Source organism: Oncorhynchus clarkii, chromosome 7, assembly GCF_045791955.1.
Source record: "Oncorhynchus clarkii lewisi isolate Uvic-CL-2024 chromosome 7, UVic_Ocla_1.0, whole genome shotgun sequence".
Classification (NCBI taxonomy): Eukaryota; Metazoa; Chordata; class Actinopteri; order Salmoniformes; family Salmonidae; genus Oncorhynchus; species Oncorhynchus clarkii.
This window is the reverse complement of record NC_092153.1, coordinates 41,534,941-41,554,120: the sequence shown is the minus strand read 5'-3', so window position 1 is coordinate 41,554,120 and position 19,180 is coordinate 41,534,941. Positions and strand designations below refer to the sequence as shown.

Genomic DNA, 19,180 nt, shown 5'->3' with positions numbered 1-19,180 from the left:
AATTCCCTTCGTTATCGCAGAGCCACAGAGGCATTCTGCAAACATTTCAGATGTAATATCTCATTAGCAACAAATGATTGAATTTTATATTGGCTCTCCCTCCCTCAAGCCAATTCCAAAAATGTCAGCATCTAACTAATTAGCCTTGTCAAAGTCCGTAATGGTATACTTTCTGTTTGATGTATCCAATTTATGCATGTTGTCACTCAGACGTATGATTCAATCGATATCAAAGGCTTTTAGTTAGTGTAGTGGCACTGGGCATGAAGGGGAAAACCCCTATAGTACCTAGGCCATCTTGGTCTACCCCATACGTGTGCGTAGACCGTATTAATTGCGGGGGAAAACCGATACAGTTGCATAACGCGCTATTATTTTGGGACTATTATAGATATGACTCAAAGTATCGATTTTGTAAAAAAAACAACAATGTATATATTTTTGCTTCAGTAGGTAGCATTAGCTACCGCTAGTTGACTGTACATGCTTCCTATTGCGAATAAATCTAATTTATTTATATAGCCCTTCGTACATCAGCTGATATCTCAAAGTGCTGTACAGAAACCCAGCCTAAAACCCCAAACAGCAAGCAATGCAGGTGTAGAAGCACGGTGGCTAGGAAAAACTCCCTAGAAAGGCCAAAACCTAGGAAGAAACCTAGAGAGGAACCAGGCTATGTGGGGTGGCCAGTCCTCTTCTGGCTGTGCCGGGTGGAGATTATAACAGAACATGGCCAAGATGTTCAAATGTTAATAAATGACCAGCACGGTCAAATAATAATAATCACAGGCAGAACAGTTGAAACTGGAGCAGCAGCACGGCCAGGTGGACTGGGGACAGCAAGGAGTCATCATGCCAGGTAGTCCTGAGCCATGGTCCTAGGGCTCAGATCGAACTGACCTCAAAGCACTAATCACTCAGACCTACCTGCACCAAAACGCAGGTATTTTTCATCCTCTAGCTTATCAATCTTTTTAGCCCACATATTTTCGGCACATTTCCCCTGACTGACACTTGTCTCATGCTTTCTCTCGTATTTCTACAGCAGGTGTGTGTATATATATGTGTGTGTGTGTGTGTGTGTGTGTGTGTGTGTGTATATATTAGTGAGCATTATGTTTGCAACATCAACTCGATATAAAATCGCAGTATTGAATCGCAAGACGTGTAGAATAAGAACAATTGTAATACATATCGTGTCGGCACCGAAGTCTTGTGGTAATATCGTATCGTGAGGTCCTTGGCAATTCCCAGCCTTTCTAGACCCGAAGAACCGATTCTACATTAATTATGTTTAAAAGGGACGGGACCATACAGCTTGGTGATCACTGAAAATGAAGCACGGGGAAGATCAATGCTTATGAGAGCGGTCTGATATGAGCTGGCTTTAATTGGAAAACGGTGCTGTTTTCCTATGAGGACAGCATCTCAAACTAATCTCTAATTGCAGTTTTTCGGCGTGTTGCCTCATTGAAGCAGAAACAAGCTGTGCTGTTGAATGTGGCGTCTTGGCTGCTCATTCCCTTGTACAAGGCTTTGCTGCTTTGAAATGTCAGTTTGACACGATCGGCCCAGCTCAGTATGACCTCCCTGGACCCGGCATGGCCGCTCCAGGGGGTGTGTTCACAAATTTTTCTTAGGTTTCCTCTAATACTGTGATGCCTTCCTTTCTGGTTTCTCTCCCCCCATTAAGATGCAGGAGGCAGAGAAAGTCTGTTCGGGGGGGGGGGGTGGGGTGGTGGTGAGGGAGAGAGAGACTGTGCGCATTGGGACCTTAATTACTTAATGGGCGCTGTAGAAACCGAGCGCACAAGTTCTGTAGCTCACAGAATGTCTAGCTGCAGAGTGTCAAAGTTAATGTTCTGACAAAAGTGATCATGATTGAGGATGAAGAAATGAGTAGTGCCTCTTTGGCTAATACTGATTTACCACTGGGTGGAGAGGTTCAAGACTCGTAATCCCCATAGTGCTCTCGTCACATTATCCCTCCTCAGAAATGACTGGCTTTGAAACCCCCTTGCCTGCCTCATTCTTGTTCTTTTGACTTTCATGTTGTCCTATAAACTTCACATTTTTAAGTGTTCATAGCGAGCAGGCGCTGTTTATTTGGTTAGCGTTAGCCTATTTGTTTTCTACTCTTGCTGTTTTGCAGCCCTACTTACCATGCTAACTTGGCACCCAAGGCAAGAAGTTGCAAATGCACTTTTTAGAACTTAAGGTCTAACTCTACGTTTTATTTACACTGCTCAAAAAAATAAAGGAACACTAAAATAACACATCCTAGATCTGAATGAATGAAATATTCTTATTAAATACTTTTTTCTTTACGTAGTTGAATGTGCTGACAACAAAATCACACAAATTATCAATGGAAATCAAATTTATCAACCCATGGAGGTCTGGATTTGGAGTCACACTCAAAATTAAAGTGGAAAACCACACTACAGGCTGATCCAACTTTGATGTAATGTCCTTAAAACAAGTCAAAATGAGGCTCAGTAGTGTGTGTGGCCTCCACGTGCCTGTATGACCTCCCTACAATGCCTGGGCATGCTCCTGATGAGGTGGCGGATGGTCTCCTGAGGGATCTCCTCCCAGACCTGGACTGAAGCATCCGCCAACTCCTGGACAGTCTGTGGCGTTGGTGGATGGAGCGAGACATGATGTCCCAGATGTGCTTAATTGGATTCAGGTCTGGGGAACGGGCGGGCCAGTCCATAGCATCAATGCCTTCCTCTTGCAGGAACTGCTGACACACTCCAGCCACATGAGGTCTAGCATTGTCTTGCATTAGGAGGAACCCAGTGCCAACCGCACCAGCATATGGTCTCACAAGGGGTCTGAGGATCTCATCTCGGTACCTAATGGCAGTCATGCTACCTCTGGCGAGCACATGCAGGGCTGTGCGGCCCCCCCAAAGAAATGCCACCCCACACCATGACTGACCCACCGCCAAACCGGTCATGCTGGAGGATGTTGCAGGCAGCAAAACGTTCTCCACGGCGTCTCCAGACTCTGTCACGTCTGTCACGTGCTCAGTGTGAACCTGCTTTCATCTGTGAAGAGCACAGGGCCCCAGCTGTGAATTTGCCAATCTTGGTGTTCTCTGGCAAATGCCAAACGTCCTGCACGGTGTTGGGCTGTAAGCAAAACCCCCACCTGTGGACGTCGGGCCCTCATACCACCCTCATGGAGTCTGTTTCTGACCGTTTGAGCAGACACATGCACATTTGTGGCCTGCTGGAGGTCATTTTGCAGGGTTCTGGCAATGCTCCTCCTTGCACAAAGGTGGAGGTAGCAGTCCTGCTTCTGGCCCTCCTATGGCGTCCTCCACGTCTCCTGATGTACTGGCCTGTCTCCTGGTAGTGCCTCCATGCTCTGGACACTACGCTGACAGACACAGCAAACCTTCTTGCCACAGCTCGCATTGATGTCCCATCCTGGATGAGCTGCACTACCTGAGCCACTTGTGTGGGTTGTAGACTCCGTCTCATGCTACCACTAGAGTGAAAGCACTGCCAGCATTCAAAAGTGACCAAAACATCAGCCAGGAAGCATAGGAACTGAGAAGTGGTCTGTGGTCCCCACCTGCAGAACCACTCCTTTATTGGGGGTGTCTTGCTAATTGCCTATAATTTCCACCTGTTGTCTATTCCATCTGCACAACAGCATGTGAAATTTGTCAATCAGTGTTGCTTCCTAAGTGGACAGTTTGATTTCACAGAAGTGTGATTGACTTGGAGTTACATTGTGTTGTTTAAGTGTTCCCTTAATTTTTTGAGCAGTGTATTTCAAAGCTCATGGATAATTGAATATTAATCCCCCAAAAATGTGGTACACGCTACTGTAGTACTAACAAATGTTTAGAAATTCACAGTCATGAGAGCCAGGAATTGTATTCAGTTGATGGAGTCTACATGCAGAATACATTCAGTATGATTGTGTGTGTGTGTGTGTGTGTGTGTGGCTATTCGATAAGTGTTTTGGTCTGTAAGTGGCATGATCTTGGAACTGTTAATACGTTGAAGCTCCTGGTGGACAGGCTCTGTAGGTCAGCAGTCTGCTCTGCTGCACTACAGCTCCTCTGAACCAGTGAGTCATGTTGCATACCACATGACTCACCACTTTCGCCAAGTGAGTCATCTCTAACAAAAGCGCCTCATATGGAGGAGGCTGAGGGGGAACCAGGAACCTCTTTCAGAGAAATACATTTTTATTTTTTATAAAATTGCAGTAAATGGTCATATGATACATTTCTTCATGCTGTCCGCTATCAGCTTCTCCGAATCTGCCTCGTCATTAGCCTAGTTTGTGTTTTCTGATAACCATGAATTGGTGAGGATTCTATAGCATTAGTGGTGTTCAACGCAATTTGTCGTCATTGTCCTTTGCAAGAATTCTCTCACATTTCTCATATTCCCAGCCATCTTGGCAGAGAACTTAAAGCAGCATAGTGTTGTGCATTTAATCTGTTTTTGAATCGTCCCCCAAACAAGAACGTGAAAACATTATTTTTTATCTGACAGACCTGTCCTCCATGGCTGTTTCACAATACCCCCCCCCCCCCCCCAGAATTTGATTTGAACTCCAAGGCCTTCTACTCTCTGGCTTTCCTTGTGTTTTAATAATCCTGCTATATCAATTGAAGTCTTAGTCAATTTTGTTGTAGAATTCATAGTGAATCTTTGCTGTGGCTCTAAAGTATAATTCCTTTCTCGCTCACTGTTAAACAGAAGCCATGCCGAAGACCCGGGAGAGCAATGGGGAGTTTTATTAACCTATACAGCTGTTTGTCCTTGGCCAACACATGCTTTCTCATGCTTAGGCTATAATAAAACCATAATGACAGGCATAGAGGCTGAGACGCACAAATAAGAAGTGATCGTTGTCTTGGGCATGTGATCTCTGAGGCAATGGAGACTGATTTGGTTTGGAGCTCTCGTATTGCGGCGGTCTCTCGCCCTCTCAGCTGAACAGTCCTGATTGATGAAGCGCACGCAGTGTCTCCTGCAGGATATAGGGTTGACATGGTTTCTGTGGATTTCCGGCGTATGGCTGTTACTCATTGTGAATATTATGTATTGTACAATGGCGGTGTGTACCCCCTTAGACGTATTAGTAATCCTATTTCTATGGTGTTGTGTGCATGGCCCCTTTTTTAAGGGGAGCCTGTGTCTGCTGGCTGGCTGTTTTCTGGGGCCCCTAAGTGAAGGTGTCTCTGTCAGATGAGTGACGCTCGGCAGAGGCAGCAACTGGGACTTGTTTCATCTCCCCTCATACAGCTCTGGAGCAGACATGCAAATCCGCTTTTAATGAGCGCAGCCTGTGGTGTGTGTGTGTGTGTGTGTGTAGGGGGATGGGGATATGCTCAGGAATTTTAAAGTGGGGTAAAAGGAAGGTAAGGTTAGTAACCGACAGCAGCATGCCAGAGCAGAATGGGAGAAAAAGGCTTTGTAATCTGTGAGGGAGGTTGAGGGGTATGTCAGATGTGATAGGAAGTCTCCTCTCTCGACTCAAACATTCATTAGCCCCTCTGATATCTGACGTGGCTCCCTCTCTTTGGTGCTAAAACACTCTGGGGTGAAGCTGCAAAGGGTTTTTTGGTGATTACATTTCCAACCAGCATCAACAATAATGCACATTGCTTCACGCAGAGAATTACTGTGAGGGCTTTGAAAGTTTTTTTTGTTTTTTTGATTCGTCTGGATGTTTTAGAATCCCCCCGTATGTGTCTGCAGTACATTCAGGTTTTCCAAGCCATTACAGTAATGTCAGGGACATAACAGCTTTTATTCTTGCTGTGGACTTTGCTACAAAGCGTGCAGGGTACTTTTACCTGATCTTTGGAAAGTGATAATCCATCAGGGGTGCATGTCATGTGACGTCTGATGTTTGGTCATGACATGTAGCTCTCTGGAGCCGTGATGCAGATGAGCTTTGCGCTGTCTGTAAAGATCCTGGATCAATGTACGATTTATCGCCTTCAGCCGTTGTCATATAATGTTAATACACTGAGGACTTGAGACTTTTTTTTGATGAGCTTTTGCAAATCGATTGGCGGTGAACAACCTCATCAGCTGCCACTGACTTGATCGGAATTTCCCTGGAGGTCCTTAAAGCCCTGCGAAATGGCTGCGCTCACTAGGCGGTTTCTATAAAATACTAGACCAATTTGTACAAAATCTCCACAGTAGTGCAATTAGACAACCCAGAGACTTATCGCTCTATAAATAATGTCATAAAATATTGGATAAATGATACATGGTGGCTATGATGACAACACTCAGTGTAGTCCACTGCTTTATGCGCCTCCCAGATGTTTCTAACCACACGTCTACAAACAGCCTTGACGCAGCTGTTTCATGGGAGGAGCAGAGGGCGTTCCACACCAGTCTGTCCCACGAGTACAGTTCGCTAGTGACCAGATTCAGGAATTGTCAAGCAGCCCCCATGCCTTCCTCCCCTCCATGAAGTGTGAGTTCCATAGCAGAAGCATGCTTCTCCTCACTGCCTGCATGGGCTTCTGCCTTCTCTCTGACAACACCAGTTTCAGATTACCACCTGGCTATGGCTGCGTCCTAACACTGGAGGGAGTTCCTCTGTCTGTCTTGACAGCCAGGCTACCGTAGCGTTGAGTCATGTCACTGGACACAACACTGGTGCTGTTCTCCTGAAGCTGCTGCCATGTGGGAGTGGTGGCTGGTGGCTTTGTTCTGTTGCCTTGCAGCTTCAATGTAAGTAAACAAGTTCAGCAAGCCAGGTCTGGGCAGGATACTTGATTGTCTGCAACACTGTATTGTTCAGTTTTTATTATTATTATTTAAAAAAAATAAAAATAATTTCCAACTGTGTGGACTGGTCAACAGGTGGAGTGATCTCTCGGATCAGATCTGTGATCAGCGACGTGTCGGCAGTGGCTCTGCCAGGCAGTATGAGTTCAGTCCCCATGGTGATTTCACAGTCTGATACTGCTGCACAGCGGCTGTTCGGACAGCGTGTCTGAAATTTCCATCGCTTCATTTGAACATCGTGCACTTGGCTTTGGGAGATGATTTTTGCTTACTTTGAGCTTTTTTAAATCTAAATCGTATACCTGGTCTCATGATAAATCCTCTGGGTTAGTGATGCCCTATTGTGCTGTTTGATGAGCAATGCCATGTTGATTCCCTTTTGCCTGGAGGTATTTGAACAGCAAAGGCTTAGAACAACAATGACTCGTACAGTTACCTTCTCTCCTCTCCTCCTCCACACCCAGGTAAACAGTGTGGTCTCTTGGAAACCAAACGCGTTGACGCAACCTGGAACAGGGTGTGTGGGAGGGATGATGTTGACAGGTGGCGATGCTGAATGCCTGTCTATCTCCGACTCTCAGTCACTCACATGGCCTAAAGCTTCCAGGAAGCTGCCTTCTGAAGTTGCTCAGTCTCAGCCAGGTAGAGGGCAGGAAGCCGTGCTACTCCAGCTAGTCTTGTTATAGACTCCATCCGCTCAAGTCCTACTGTTCTCTCTGCTGCCGCACGGCAAGGGGTACGGATGCACCGAGTCTGGAACCAAGCCACCCGACTGCTAAATAGTTAGTGCATAAAGGGTTAGTGCATAAGTCTTTTGACTCCTCACACATGCTGCTGTTAATGTTTATCTAACCTGTTGCCTAGTCACTTTGTCCCTGCCTTTTTTAATGTTCATATCTTCCTCAATTACCTCATACCCCATCGGGCTCCCGAGTGGCGCAGCGTTCTAAGGCACTGCATCTCCGTGCAAGAGGCGTCACTATAGTACCTGGTTCGAATCCAGGCTGTATCACATCCGGCCGTGATTGGGAGTCCCATAGGGCGGTGCACAATTGACCCAGCATCGTCGGGGTTTGGCCAGTGTAGGCTGTCATTGTAAATAGGAATTTGTTCTTAACTGACTTGCCTAGTTAAATAAACAATAAAAACATGGATTTGTTAGTCGTGTGTGTGTGTGTGTGTATAGCTAAGTTATTGTTGTGTATTTATTCCTTGTTAATATTTTATTTATCTTTTTCCCTTTCTCTGCATTGTTGGGAAGGGCCCACAAGTTTCCATTTCACAGTTCATCTACACCTGTTGTTTACAAAGCACGTGACAAATCAAATTTGATTTGGAAGGCTTCCAGAGAATACCTGAGGAGTTTCTAACCAGGTTTGACCATGGCTGAGTCCTGGTGACTGACTCGTGGTGTCCCTGGTCCACTCCACAGCTGATTGTGGTTTCTCCACTCTCTGTCAACTCTCTCATTTTACTAGGGCTAACGGAACAAACAGCAGCAGTCTCACTCTCGAATGGAATGGGATCGCTCTCCAGAAAGAATGTAGAGCTCTGTAATGGATGATTTGTTTCTCCTGGCAGTGAATATGGGCCACCGATGGACTGTCTGTGCTGGCTGTAACCCAGTGATGGGGGGCCACTCACAGATCTAGTAATGGCATGCTGTCCCCCTCGCGCGCACATCCGCAGAACGCTCCGACGTCACATCAAGCAGCCCTCTGCAAAGATGGCCTCCTCAGCCTGCCTGCCCTACGCCAAATGGCTACGCTGTCTGAGCAGAGGCTAAGCTGACGCTCCAACAAAAAATGAAACTATTGACCTGTGACTTAATCCTCTAATCTCCGCTGTTATTGTGCAACCACAAATGCAGAGGTATTATCGTTCCAGGGAAAGGGCACGGGTTTATGACGGGTGGCCCAGCCAGCCCCTTTGCAATGTGCCATGAATGCCCATCATGCTCTTATTGTGCATGGTCACTCTAGCATAAGCTTTATCTTAGTCAATTACTGTCTGTAAGGCTGCAGTCTGTTCCATACTATTTTTGTTGTGTGTTTGTGTTTATCTGTTTGTGGGCTGTGCTGCATGCGTTTTTCCACTGGCTACTGGGCGGCGTTATCTCATGCAGGGTAGAGGGTACAGTGACGTTTTATTTATTTTTAAAGAGGGAGGGGAGGGAGGTGCAGTAAAACGCTGAAATGGAACTCGGGGAGTCAAAGAGCAGCTTTTCAACAGCATCCAGTTCCGTCAGGCAGTGAACTCTTTTAATAAGCTGTTCATTATTTCTGAGAGAGTGGATATTGATTAAAAAGCAAAGCGGTTTTAATTTTCAACTCAAATGTTAATGCCATCCCAGGTGAAGACAATTTTTCGGCTTACGTGAGGAGAACCTCTAACGACTGAACCAAAGTGCCTTATTCTCCCAGTTAGAATGGCGTATTTATATTTGAAGCACTAAATAGGCCTGACTAGTGTTGTAACTATATGTTGCGCTAGTATCACTCTCCGTCTTTCCACAACCTCGTGTGCTGCCTAGCCTGAACCCTGTCTCCATTTTGAAACTCAGGACATTATTCCAGCTCCTGTGGATGTGATTTCTGAGCGTTCTCTGCCCACCCAGGTAATTCCTTCGACTCACGCTTTGGCAACTTCAGCTTGTTCTCGTTATTTAACACGTTTCAGTTGCCGCGAGGAAGAGCGCTTGTGCACCGTTATTTGTGAAGGCGGTGATATGGGATTTCCAAACGCACAACGTGGTGCTGGAACTCCATGTCAAGACGAAGCGGCTTATTCCGGCAGATTCCACACGTTTTTTTTTTTCATTGCAGGAGACCTTCCTGATTGTGAGTTTGCTGTATCTCTACTGATGTGACACTGGAGCCAATCATATCTGGTCCAGAGGCAGTGCCAGCACCTCCCTCCTTACCCCAGTGCCTGGAATTTAATTGTGGCCTATAGGATGGGATCTGGGGAATGCTGATGAGGGGAAAGGCTCAAGAATGCCACAAACAGTCCTCCTGCCAGTCCCTTAAGTGGTCTATTTGGGATTCAGCAGCAGCCCCTCTCTGTCCTGTCTGTCTTTCTCTGTGTCCTGTCTGTCTCTCTGTCTCCCGCTCCGGCTGCCAGGCTGGCGTGGAGTCGAGCTCCCCGGGGGAAGAGTGTTAATGCAGGCCCTCAGGCCCAGGGACCAGGGTAATTGGGTTTGCATGGTCGGTGTCAGGGCTCCCCCACCGCTCCCTACACAAAGGCCACCTCCCAGCCAAGCTGTTAGGGACAGAAACACAAACCCCTCCTGATCACTGGTGTAATTCATTGGAAAGGCTTATTGAATTACTGGAATGCTGTATGTGCTTTTTTTGTGTGTGTGTGTGTGTGAGGACCTGCTGCAGATTGCACAATGAGCTTGAGGGCCTTGTGTTTGCCTGCCTGCGTGCGCAGCTCTCTCCAAGCCCAGGCTCCGAACACTACCGTGAATAACGGCAGACTGCTAATTTCTAATATCCCCAAACGGCGTAATTACTGCAGCTTCCATTCAGAATCCTTTTTCTCTTGTTTTCAAGTACCCAGGGGGTCGTGTTAGCTTTCCTTACGTCTGCTGTTTCAAAACAGACCGTCCAGAAATCTGCGTCTTTAAACCCTTTTTCAACTGCGTTTTTCTATGATTTTTTTTGTTTTGTTTCTTCAATAGCGATCAGGGGCGTACAGCTATAGTTTACATTCTCAGACACTACGTTAGTACAATGCACGGCCATCCTATGTCTGTTTATCATGGAGCGAATGCAGCCGGCTACATTTTCCGAATGTTTTGCTTGAAGTTGAGCTCGCATTTTACCGGAGAAAAGTAGGCTACAAGAGGATAAATACCAGAGGAAAGTAGCTCCACATCAGTCAGAGCGTTGTCTGCTGATAGAATGCCAGTTTCTGGATTCTCATTCAAGTGCAGAAGTGCAACTGAAGCTTAAAATGAGTCTGATTCTGAGCAGAGATTTCAATAACCATTTTACATCTGTTTACAATACCCAGCAAGGTATTTCTTACGCCTGAAAAATCACAATCGGCGTTAACGTGACCCCTGGTGTCTGTTTGACCAGGTCTTGATGTGGGGTGGGGGGGGGGTCACAGAGTCTGTCTGCGCTGTAACCTCATGACAGCCTTGAGGCTGGAGCTGCATGGCTGGGCCTCATCCAACTCCGACTGTATTGGCTGGCCTGGTGTCAGCTGCCTGCTACGGCTTATGTAGACAGACATGCACATCCATGCGGCCTATTATACTCTGGTTGGTTTGATGCTGAGTGCTTCGAGCACCCCCACTAGTATGTTTTTGCTCAGTGCAACAAGAGCCAAGTTGTTCATGTCAACGTGGCATGAAAAGGGCAAGCGGGCAAAGACGAGTCTCTTTCGACCTGGATATGTGTAGTGTTTTTTTAAAAGCCTTTGTCCTGAATTGAAATAATCACCTCACCTCTGTTTTGGTAAGAGGCTGAGGGGTGGGAGAAAAGTAACCGCTCTCAAATTCATACAGCGCCGTGGCTGCGAAGACTGGCCATCCATGATATTAACGTTTTACCCGTTTTTTTGAGGTTAGTGTTTGTTTACATTTACTTTGTTCACAAACATTGGAGTAAATTTTGCTTGGTCATGAGGTATTTACAAGTTATATTCTTTTAAGAATCAATGGGATATTATAAATCCAAACATTTCAGCAACTAAGGCTTTAAACTGCCTCACACACACAGCATGGTGGCAATCTCCTGATTGGCAGAATAGTTATGGAGTATGGTGTTAAGTCACTGGCGAGGTGGGAGCAGGTGAACCGAGAGAACCCACTTCCCCTACAGTATACCATAGACTGCTTCACATAACCACCAAACCCAACCAATTAAATAGACCGGTTCCCAACACTGAAACAGAACTCCAAATGCACAGTTAGCAGCTATCTGCAAACACAGGCCCTGTCTCTGAGCCCAGCTTGGCTGCGGGCTACAATAAGCTGAACAATGTGTTCAGCAGTTTGAGCAGTGAAGCGATAATTGACACATCCTAAAAAATGCAAGTAAGGATTGGGTTATTAATGCTCCCTCTCTTCCTGGCGGTGCTTTCAACGGCACCATTAAGCCTTTAATTGAGAAGGAAGATTGAAATTAAAAGTCGTTGCCTTGGCACTGCCATTACCTACTTGATTTTTTTTTAAATGAAGATGAAACCCCCTTGGGGGTGTACACACGACACGATTACAAACGTGAGCATTCCAATCACAATGGCCAGCCGTGTTCTTCCAAAAATAACTCTTCCAATAAGCCGTTTGCTTCCAGGACTGGGGGAAAAAGTGAGGAATCTCCCTTTTTGAGTGACAGACAGGTGAGCGGGGTTCTAAGAAAACAAGGGCTTTTTAAGCAGTGGAATAAGGCTGTTGATATAGAAGGTATGGCCTGGGTTTCGGTCGAGAGTGAAGATGATACCAAAAGCTTGTTACCAGGTTACATCACTGTTGTGAGTTGTGTGCCAGATCTTCAGGCGTAGCAGAGGGGGACTCGCTGAGCCATTCCCGTCTCTTTCGCCAAGTTACATTACACCTTTTTTTTTTTATGTGTCATTTAACAGACTCTCTTATCCAGCGTGACTTACAGGTGCAATTATGGTTAAGTGCCTTGCTCAAGGGCACATCAACAGATGTTTCACCTAGTCTGCTCTTCTTCGGTTACTGGCTCAGTGCTGTTAACCGCTAGGCTACCTGCCATCCCTCCCACTACAGGAAGATATCTCTTATAACCGCAAGCTTCTCTTTCTCGTCTTAGTTTCTCTGTACTCTCTCTCTCTCTCTCCAACATGCTCAGGGGCAGCATTTAATCACCGGTGGTGTAAATATTTACTGTTGAGTTTTTGACTACCGGTGACTGTTGGGTCTTAAGGAGATGTGCAGCACTATCATGGCCATGGGTCTCATGGTCTTGTGTAGCCAGGCAGACATATGCTGTGCTGATGTGTTAAGTGTGACAGATGCATGGCTGGAGTGAATGGTGGGGGGGGGGGGATATTCATTGCAGATAAGTGCATTAGAAGGAACACTGGTCTGGTACCTATCAAGAGTTTTGCGTCTGGAAGGGTGACTGAGAATGTGGAGTCTGGATATCCCTTTCTCCGGGATAGGGAATGATTCAGGGTTCTGGATATCTACAGTTTTCTATAGCTAGGTAAAGAGAACGTGGTAAGCATTAGGTACCAGGAAATGTAGCCTATATGTAACTATAAGCAGGTACTGAAACGACGGCTTGCCAAGTGTAAGGCTATGCAGCAGACAGTGGGAAGGGGTGAGTTTCAAACCCAATTCTTTCCGCTCCATCTCAAGACCGTGAAGGTGTCATCTACTGTGACGGTATGGCGAGGACGGCAGGCTCCGTCATTAGTCACCCTGTTGCCTCAGAGGATGACGCCTACAGACAAAAGGGTTTGGCACTACGCAATGGCTGCACTGTGTTTGAGCCACATCAGACTTATTGACAGTGAGGCATGACTGAATCACTGTCGGTGCTCTGTGTAATAAAAAGGTAGGGAATTTGTTGGATTAAGATATTTCAATACCAAATCTGCCATTAATCTGAGGGGGATAAAACCCTTCAAGCGCCACTGAATAGAAACGAATTTGACGAGGCGTTTATTCCTCTGTTGTAAAACGCGCCCCAGAGCACCACACTCAAAACAAATTACAGTTGAGGAAAAACCCTGGTTTGTGAAAGCGACAGTGACAGACTCAGCTGGATCAAAGCGGTTCCATGTGTGGAGTGGTAATCTCCTCCCTGGGTCTCCTAAGTGTCGGGGCCTGAACTCTCTGGCCTCTGGATGGTCCTGTCCTTGGCTGCCTCTCACAGAGCCTTGGTCTGATGAAGGCAGAGGCACTGCTGCCCCAGCCAGGGTCCGCCAATGTAAGACGATCGGCCCTGCAGATTCTGAAACATCTGGATCATTAGCATAAGGTCAAATGGCGTTCGTCTAAGTGTTGCGGGTGGAGACACTCATCAACCTGCCGTCTGTCAGCTTGCTGGCCTCATGGCAAGCTAATGGGGTCTGGCTGCATCCTAGCCCTGCTTCATCATCCTATTGTAAGGATGCAGCGGATCACTGCTGCTGAGCCACAGGTTAGAGCCAGCTACAGACACACTGAGTGAGAGATGCAGGGGACGGTCTGCTAGTTGTATTTCAGGGTATTGTGGCTTGTGTTACAATGTAATTGGTGGTAGAACAATTAGAGATTCGTATTTTCAATGGTCCATAAAGATAATGAGAATAGTGTGTTTTAATTTGATCTAGGAGAGGGTTGGTTACCCTGCTATCTCTTTTAAAGTGGAAAATGACTCCTTAGCAGGACGTGACTCACCTTTTTCATTACAATTAAAACGGGTGCCTCCAGAGCCACTGTGGCATTTGGTCATTTCAGGTAATAAAGCAGCAGTGAGCTTGCATAAGTGCTGCTACTACGTCTCCTCTCACAGATCAGGGTCTTAGTTACCACTAGGCTGAGGCTCCAGTCAGTGACTTGCTGCAGCGTATAGCCTTGTCTCTGTGAAGGGCATTCCTGCTGCTCCTCAAACCCTCCGAGGTCTGGGAGGTATTTATTACAGCAGGGTGGGCGTGTGAGCAACACACACACACACACACACACACAGTGGAGATTCCTCTCTTTCTCCTGCGGGGCTTTCTCCCCCACCATAGTGCAGTGTCAGTCCTTTACAGGGGGCTTGTTTTGCATGGCTGCCTGCCTTCACCTAGCTATGCCTGTAACTTTAGGCCCCTCTCTTCTGCTGCTATTTTAAGCCAGAGAGGGCATCAAGCCCAGCGAGAGGGGCTGTTTGTGTGCAAATCAAGGCGGATACAAAGGGCCGAGCATAGGCTAGGACGGTTGGCATGATGACACAGGGCTGGTTGTTTACGGCAGAGGCTCCGCCTGGGGGAGGAGGGTTTACTAGCCTGCAGTCAGAATTCCTCCTGAGCCATTCCCCCATTTGGCTGGCAGTTGTGAAAACAATTCTCCCTCTAGTATTTAACTCCGCGTCAGCTCTATGGGCAGCAGGGAGCGTGAATGTGCTAACTTGCAGGGGTGGTGGGATATCTTTTTATTTTAACAGGTAAGTTGACTGAACACATTCTCATTTACAGCAACGGCCTGGGGAATAGTTACAGGGGAGAGGGATGAATGAGACAATTTTAAACTAGGGATCATAAGGTGACCATGATGGTATGAAGGCCAGATTGGTAATTTAGCCAGGACACTGGGGTTAACACCCCTACTCTTACGATAAGTGCCATTGAGTCTTTAGCGACCACCGAGAGTCAGGACCGATGTTTAACGCCCCATCCGAAAGACGGCACCCTACACAGGGGCAATGTCCCCAATCACTGCCCTGGGGCATTGTATTTTTTTTATTATTTACGACCAGAAGAAAGGGTGCCTCCTCCTGGCCCTCCACCTCTACTTCCAGCAGCATCTGGTCTCCCATCCAGGGACTGACAAGGACCAACTCTGCTTAGCTTCAGAAGCAAGCCAGTGGGATGCTGCTGGCTCCTGGACTTGAGTTCCTGTGTGCTGGCCTGGTATTGGGATTATGGAGTGTGTGTCAGACAGCCTTGTGTGGTATTGTGAACCATCTCTGTAACAAAATATGTGGCACAGCGTTGACTACCAGTATGTGGATTTAGTCAATCAAACCTACCTGTTTTTTTAGTATCCTGTAAAACGGGAAGCATCCATATGTTTTGAAAGTACCTAAAACCAATCAGACATTTACCTTTTTACTACAGGGAATATGATACTAATTTAATGCAGTATATCTAGCTAGCTGCCAGACATGGTCTTTTTTTTATGCTCACCAACCTCATTGTTAAAGTGTAATTTCAAAATGTGTGTAGTTGGACTGAACCCTGCCTGTCTTATCTTCTAGGCCTCACTCAGAGACCGCTAGACTGCTGAGCTGGGGGAGCCTTGCCCTCAGCCTCCACTCACCTCACCTGGCCTGCTTTCCACCCATCAACACCCCCCCGCCCCCCCCCAGCCTAGCCCAGCCTGCCGTCGCTATGACGTCGGAGCTGGAGAGTAGTCTGACCTCCATGGATTGGCTGCCTCAGCTGACCATGCGGGCTGCCATCCAGAAGGCGGATGCCCAGGGGGGCCACGGGGGGCAGGGCATGGGCAAGAAGAACGCCATGCTGGACCCCAACACCACGCTGGACCAGGAGGAGGTCCAGCAGCACAAAGATGGCAAGCCGCCCTACAGCTACGCCAGCCTCATCACCTTCGCCATCAACAGCTCGCCAAAGAAGAAGATGACTCTGAGCGAGATCTACCAGTGGATCTGTGACAACTTCCCCTACTACCGGGAGGCAGGCAGCGGCTGGAAGGTACGTACTGTAAGAGGACAGACAGACGAGCTGGAGTAGAAAGGATGTCAATTCCCAGCTGATGACATCACCCGGTGTGTGTGTGTGGTTTTGGAATGCTATCGAGTTAGTTTTGTAGACATCGAGTTGGACGTGAAAGCTCAATGTCATTAATAACAAGCACCACACTGTAATTTCCCGTAAAGCTCAAAGCGAGCTGTACATCTTTTGAATAAAAAAATAAAATAAAAATAGGAGCAGCCCTGCGAGAACTGTGAAGTGTAAAATTCTGGATTAATATTCAGAGATGTCCCGATCTGAGCAAACAAAGACTAAATAACTCATTCATGGGTGGTATTATTCATTGCAGATGCCTTGATAGGGAGAAGGCCGTTGTGTAGGAGAGAGCCAGTGCTGTGTCATCATCTCAAGGAGCACATGATCAACACAGATGAAGCTATGCTGATTGCCTTTTAAAGAGCCCAGATGGAAAGTGATACAAGAATGAGTTTTCCAATCAGTAGACATTTATAGGAAGTAGGATGTGCGGCACTGGTTTATTGCAGTCAGACATGATGTATGCAGCCCATTTCCTGTGTGCGTCTATGTGGGGAGGGGATAAGAAAGTATCCAGCATTAAATGGGTTGATTTGGCTTCATATCAACCATGTTGATATGCAATGTCTTAGATTTTAGATTGAGATTTTAGTGGGATCCCCATTAGCTGACGCCAGTGGCGACAGCTAGTCTTCCTCTGGTCCGGCGCAAAAAAAAACAAATATATTAGACAAAAATACTTTTACTACATTTTTGTCACAACTAGTTTTTTAAATTGTTTTATTTAAAATGTAATTTTGCTGTTTGCTTGAGTCATTTGAGATTAATATGATCGTTGGGGGGTGGGGGGTTTTTAAGGTGACGAATGGAGTTGTTTTATGCTGGTCATACTATGGATCATTTAGCTTTTTGATTATGAATTTTAGGGCCCCTTTATATATAAAAATAACAATTATTTGATAAAATATTGAATTTGGCATTTACTAGTATAGCCCATAAATGGCAAACAATGTATCATAAGAAACAAGGTTGAGGTGTTTCCCCTGTATCTAGGAGATCAGGAAATATATATATGGGATGCTCTGGATCGACAATGTGTTCCAGTTCCCACCAAATATCCAGCTACTTCGCACAGCCATTGAAGAGGAGTGGGACAAGATTCCACAGGCCACAGTCAACGTGATCAACTCTATGTGAAGGAGATGTGTCGTGCTGCACGAGGCAAATGGTGGTCACACCAGATACTGTCTTTCTGATCCACACCCCTACCTATTTTAATGCATCTGTGACCAAGACTCCTCTGTACTCCCAGTCATGAGAGATCCATAGATTAGGGCCTAATGAATTTATTTCAATTGACTGATTTCCCGTTATGAACTGTAACTCAGTAAAATCTTTGAAATTGTTGTGTAAAAAAACATTGTTCCGTATAGATTTGTCTAGGTGAAATAATGAATATTTAGGCTACCCCCAACTTCCATTATGTTCATATTCAGATAGCCATTTCCAACTAACCCTACTCCCCCCCCCCCCCCACACACACACACACACACACACACACACACCACCATAACAGTCAAGGGAGGTAAATAACAAGGGGGTAAATAAGTGGTTTCCTTTGAAAATGGGATCTTTCCAAAAATGCCAGACGTATTACTGTACTCCTAATATTCAACAAATAGCATTTTGTTCTTCCCATAGGAAAAAAGCAACCACAACTCTCATTTGCGGACTGCAGCGTGGCAGCGGCAACACCGATGAGTGAAAAGCAGCACACATGGGAAAATAGAGCTTCTGATGTGATCAAAGCAAAAATAGCCTACATGAAAGTACGAGAGGGCGTAAACATTGTTTCTAGTTGAGGTTAGTTGCAAGTCAAGTGTCCTGGATTCGCATCAGTTTAAAAGATTGTCAAGTGACTGAAGTGACCACCTGGGAGCTGTGAGGGAGAGCCGGGCAGATCCGCTCGATCAGACCACACGACTGAAAGATGCCGATGCATTGCATTAAATATTGTGCATGTTTAGGATTTGACAAAACGGATGAAATGGAGTTTCTTGTCAAATTAAATGTCCAGTAGGCTCATGTGGAATTCTCGTCACACTTTTGTCAACTAAAATGTGTAAAAGTTATTGGTTATTTTTCGGGGCATCTCATTCCTGTCAGTTTTAGTTAGGAAAAATAGGTATTTGACAAGTTTGTCAGTTATTGGCGATGAAATTAACACTGAGTCAATCTCTCCTGTACTTTGAGCCAAGAGAGACTGACATGCTTACTATCGACATTGCACAGGTTACTAAGGAGTGGTGGATTGTGGGCTGGGTGGTAACCTTGCAGTTAAGAGATTGGGCCAGTAACCAAAAGGTTGCTGGTTTGAATCCCGAGTTTACTAGGTTAAATCTGTCTGTGCCCTTGAGAAAAGCACTTAATCCTAATTGCTCCTGTAAATTGCTCTGGATAAGAGCATCTGCTAAATGACAAACAAAACACATTGTTAGCCTACACAGTTTGAACATGGGTAAAAATAAGTACTGTATGGTGGTGAAATGTATTTAGGTTGACTATTGAGGCTGTGATGTGAAATGTCGTATCACTACGCATGTTTTACGGTCTGTTCATTCATGATTTACATTTTCAAAGACAATGTCTTTTTAGATGATGTTGAAACAGGGTAATCACAGGAGCAACAACGTTTAATTCAATTAGCCCGCTGATAGTCCTGAATATGATATGTATACACCTAATATAACTTCTTTTCGAACACTTTTAAAACACGGAAGCCAAACGTGGAGACTGGATACGACTTCCTCCGTGCTCATGCACTATCATAATTCGTATGCGCGTCACTAGAAATTCCTACATTAGCACATTTCTGTTAGCCGAAACATCCTGACAAAATACCACATATTTCTGGGCCTTATGTGCCTGAACCTTGTAAACTGCTAAGGGGGAGGAAAAAAACCTGG

The 19,180-nt window shown here is 45.9% G+C and overlaps 1 protein-coding gene across 2 annotated transcripts in view; it reads left to right on the top strand.

The window, feature by feature from the left end:
• Window positions 1-19,180, top strand: part of LOC139413313 (forkhead box protein J3-like) — an 84,560-nt gene that overhangs the window by 12,057 nt on the left and 53,323 nt on the right. For both annotated transcript variants that reach the window (XM_071160528.1, XM_071160529.1), the window contains exon 2: window positions 15,722-16,178. In XM_071160528.1, the coding sequence (XP_071016629.1) occupies window positions 15,855-16,178 (324 nt within the window). In that variant the 5' untranslated portion in view covers window positions 15,722-15,854. The remainder of the gene's footprint in view (window positions 1-15,721; window positions 16,179-19,180) is intronic.